General features: G+C 44.7%; 1 protein-coding gene across 3 annotated transcripts in view; it reads left to right on the top strand.

The window, feature by feature from the left end:
- Window positions 1-2082: 2082 nt before the first annotated feature.
- Window positions 2083-4304, top strand: part of PPP1R2 (protein phosphatase 1 regulatory inhibitor subunit 2) — a 13781-nt gene continuing 11559 nt past the window's right edge. For 2 of the 3 annotated variants that reach the window (XM_019503509.1, XM_019503510.1), the window contains exons 1-3: window positions 2083-2215; window positions 2775-2855; window positions 3393-3499. In XM_019503509.1, the coding sequence (XP_019359054.1) occupies window positions 2133-2215; window positions 2775-2855; window positions 3393-3499 (271 nt within the window). In that variant the 5' untranslated portion in view covers window positions 2083-2132. The remainder of the gene's footprint in view (window positions 2216-2774; window positions 2856-3392; window positions 3500-4304) is intronic. The other variant, XM_019503508.1, reaches the window with a different exon arrangement.

Raw genomic sequence — 4304 nt, 5'->3', positions numbered from 1 at the left:
CATATAAAACTCTTGCCTTACAGGAGACTTGATATTTGTGTTTGATATTTCCATCTGTGTTCAGTCAGGTTTTTGCCACTGCAAGTGCTTGAGCAGGGCACTGTTCTGCATTACTAAGCCTTTGGTGCTTTTGCAAAATTAAACCAATAGCTGATTAGAAAAATACTAAGGCTGTGTGAAATTTCTCCCTGTGTTTCATTTCGAAGCTGTTTCGATGCATTTCAAGCTTGAAACAGCGAAATCGAAGCAAAACAAAAGCCTTCAAAACAGCTTTAAAATAAAACTAGCAATGACAGTTTCAAAACGTTTTGAAGCCAGGCTTACTTGGCTTCAGCGCAGGTCCCAAGCGGCAGCAGCAGCCTCATGTCATCCTGCAGGCAGATCGGGGCCTGCCTGTACCCCCGGGAGAGCTGTGGGACTGTACTAAACTCCTCCTGGAGGTGCAGCGGCCCCAGTCTGCCTGATGGATGACAGGAGGCTGGTGCTGCTGGCTGGGTGCAGTCCATGCTGGGAAGATAGGTGCTGCTGCTGGCCCCAAACGGCAGCACCAGCCTCCTGTCATCCGGCAAACAGATCGGGGGCTTGCCTGCAGTCCTGGGAGGGCTGTGGGGGGTGTGCCAGACTCCTTCTGGGGGGGCGGGCCCCAATCTGCCTGCTGGATGACAGGAGGCTGGTGCTGCTGGTTGGGGCCAGTGGCAGCACCCGTCTTCCCAATGCTGGGTGGGCGAAATGTTGAAACAGCAAAACGGTTTTGACGAAACTAAACAGAACAGTAGTGCTTTCAAAATGAAACAAAACTTGAAATGAAACACTGTTCCATTGAAATGGAAGTTGAAGCAGAACAATGCTGCTTCGCACAGCCCTAAAAAATACTGAGCTATCAATTCACCTGAACTTGACTGCGAAGTGCATGTGTTGCAATCCTTTGTTTCTATTGCCTTGCTGATTCGGAGTATTTCTCAGGCATTGGTTTAATTTGGCATGGCTATGCTGTATACTTCTACATTCAGAAAACCACCCTGTAGAATGAAATTAACTTGTTATGCCACCTAAAATCAGCTAGTAGAACTTTCTTTAAAATTATCCCAAATCATTTGAATTTTTGGGGCAGTCTAAAATAAAGTGTCTGGTGTCCTTGTATGTGGAGCCTGTACTGATCTTTGTGGAAAAAGCATGTATGTTGGAAATTCAGTTGGTAAACTTTCCCTAGCAGATAAGCCATTGGATGACCTGGGGGATTGCCAGAAGGTGTGTGCAGACACTGTTGGGGTGTGGCAGTTGGCCTTGTTTTGGCCCACCAGCATGGCATCACTACTTCATGCCCTGCCTTCCAAGTGCCTGCATAGCTGTAAATGTATGCAGGGGCATTTATTTTTTAACAAAATGTGAAAATCCTAGGGAGTGAGTTGAAGGCTGGCTGTTCACTGAAGATGTCAATCTGTCTTGCATATTTTTCCTAATGACACGAATCCTTGAGCAGCCTTACCTAGGACTGCCGTCAGTTAAGGCTGTTAGTGGGTCAGTGGGATGCTGGCTGTACAAGCCTTTTTGCTGACTGATTGCTGCTTGTCCAATATTGTTAATCCCAGGGTTTGATAGCAGCTGACTGAGCAGGTGAGAAGTGAAAAATCAATTAGCCTTGCTCACAGGGTTGTTACTGTATTTTGCTAGAGCAAACAGGAGCAATAAATAGTCTGTTAGCAACTGTGTCACATGGATAGATAGGTAGTGGTCCAGTACTTGAATTGGAAGGGTGAGCTCCTGAATCTGCAGGCTGGGTTCATTGGCAGCTCACTTGGCCATCTAGTTGAGCCTGAGGCAGGGGTTGGACAGGTGCACTGCAGGCAGTTGTGGGACTTGGCTAATGTGTTGTTGAACCTAGAATTATCTGTATAATATACTCTTGCTTCCTGGTTAAGCTCCTGTTCCAGGTGTGTGTTTGGGGGAGGGGGCTGGCTACACTTTTCTGTCCTAAATTTTTTTTTCTTCCTTTTGTGCATGGCAGGACTTCGAAGCTAAGGGGGACCTTGGATGCTGTACTTCTTTTTTCAAGGCAGGAGGAAACCTTTTCACACCTGGGAGAGCTAACTTTCTCTTCTCTTTTCAGTAAAAAGTCCCAGAAGTGGGATGAAATGAACATTCTAGCTACGTACCACCCAGCAGGCAAGGATTATGGCTTAATGAAAATAGATGAGCCAAGCACTCCTTATCACAGGTAAATTTTCTTAAACAACCATTCTTTTAAATAGATATGGAAATACTTGAGTTATAATGATAGGCTATGCCTAAGTGGTTTAGCAGCAAACCAAAGCTCATGGGTGGTGGTACTGGAGCTGCCTGCAGGCTTGTAGTCTGTTTGAATTCTCAGGATTTAGATGATACACCAATAAGACAGGAAATGCTGCAAAGTATATTACACATCTAAAACTCTGAAGTCAGGGATAACACTGAATATTTGGTAGCACTCTTGTAGATGTAAATTGTTATTCAGAAGCTTTGACTGCTTTAAGAGTATGGGTCACTTGTAAAATTCAGTTGGGACTTGAACTAACTAGCTTCTAGTGAGCAAAGTTAATACTTAGGTAAAAGGAAATAAAACCATTCTTTGCATTGGAATAATTAAAGTAGGGGAGGGTGGGGAGGGAAGAAAACAGTAATTGAGTATTAAACAAGTAGTTTAATTAGAGCAGGCCTAAAGCTTTACTCCTTTTAACAAACAATATTTTTGGGTAGCAAATGCTAAAGATATTCTTTTGCTTTCTTTTTTTTTCTAGTATGGTGGGAGAGGATGATGAAGATGCAGTGAGTGATTCGGAATCAAATGAACCCTTAACAGCAGATTTGCTGGCCGAGAAGTAAGCATTAGTGGCTGTAGAATGAGCTAAGTTTGGAGATATTCCCCTCCACCGCCTCGTGGCAGGAGGAATAATGTGTTCCTGGATAAGGTGGTGGTTATGTTAGGAGTCATGCTCAGATGTGTTGGGATAGGTTTCTAGGCAAAGCTGCTGGTAGAGTAAGTAGGTACTCTACATCAGTGTGGCAAAATATGGCCTAAGCCCAGAACCAAGGCTGTTTCATCCTAGATCAGGGGTACTCTGTGGCACTCAAAGACATTTTGCTTAGCACATGCGCCTCGGGGTGGACAGCGGAGAAGGGGCTGGGGCTGCGCTGCCACTGTAAGGATTGGGCCCCTTGTGGCTCCCCCACCATCTTTCCTTGGCAGACCAACATGTTACAAGTTGAGGTTGCGGATGTTTTTGGCACTCTGCCCAAAAACGCTGCTGACCCCTGTCCTAGACACTGAGGTGTGTGTATGTACAGAAGTTAAGTACTTTAATTGTTGGGAGTTGCTACTCCTGCTTTGGTGTGTTTTAATACAGTTTTTTGCATAGGTTGGCAGCTGCAGCTGAAGGTAAGGGCCCGAAGATTCTAGCTAAGCAAGAAGAAAGCAGTGAGGAGGAAGAAGAGGAGGAGGAAGACTTAACACCTGAAGAACGAGGTTGGTATTAGGTGTAACTATATGGTCAACAGACTTGCACTGAGGATGTTGGAGGGGGTGGATGTACCACCTAGCAGAAAAATTTGGAAACGGTGAGCCTTAGCTATTACAGAAGTGACTTGAACTCCTAATGGACTTGGATGCTTCTGGGGTTAGATTAAGGTGTAGCTATTTATTAAATTGGTTGGGAGCAGGTGCATATAGCTAAAGTGTGTTTATCTTGGAGGAGCCCTTGCAGGATGAGGTTTGGAGAGTTTTCATTTCTGAAAAGCCAGCAGACGGAACCAAAGGCTGTTTTCTCCTGAGGAGTGTGGGAAGGTTTTTTCTCAACCTGGGTGCCTGTCAGATGGCTGTAATTTTTAATGACTGGCTTTCTTACTGTCACTGTGACATTTTTAGTGGAAAGAAAAAACAGTCATGCTTTCCAGGCAATGTGAAGTCATGATTCAGCTGGCAGAGGGAGCTAAAAGTCAATTTGTAGTGATTTCTAATTTAATTCTTTTGTCAAAGTAGATCCTGCTTTGCATTCATTTGGACTACACTGTTTTACCAAATAGTCAAGCAATGAAACTTCTAATGTTTCAAACCATGCATATGTTAGCTATTTGCAGTCATTGCTGCTGCTTATCTTTCCTGACCCTGTTCCTCAGCTTGAGAAGATCATCAAGGAGCACATTTGTGATGGGCCGGCATCAGAAATGATGCTCAGGGGCAATCAGCATGGATTTATTAGGGGGAGATCATGTCAGACCAACCTGATTGCCTTCTACGATCAGGTCACAAAGGCCATGGATGCAGGTGTCGC

This window comes from Gavialis gangeticus, unplaced genomic scaffold, assembly GCF_001723915.1.
Source record: "Gavialis gangeticus isolate Ggan-Ray unplaced genomic scaffold, GavGan_comp1, whole genome shotgun sequence".
Taxonomy (NCBI): Eukaryota; Metazoa; Chordata; order Crocodylia; family Gavialidae; genus Gavialis; species Gavialis gangeticus.
The sequence above is the reverse complement of the archived record's forward strand: the minus strand, read 5'-3'. Positions and strand labels throughout refer to the sequence as shown.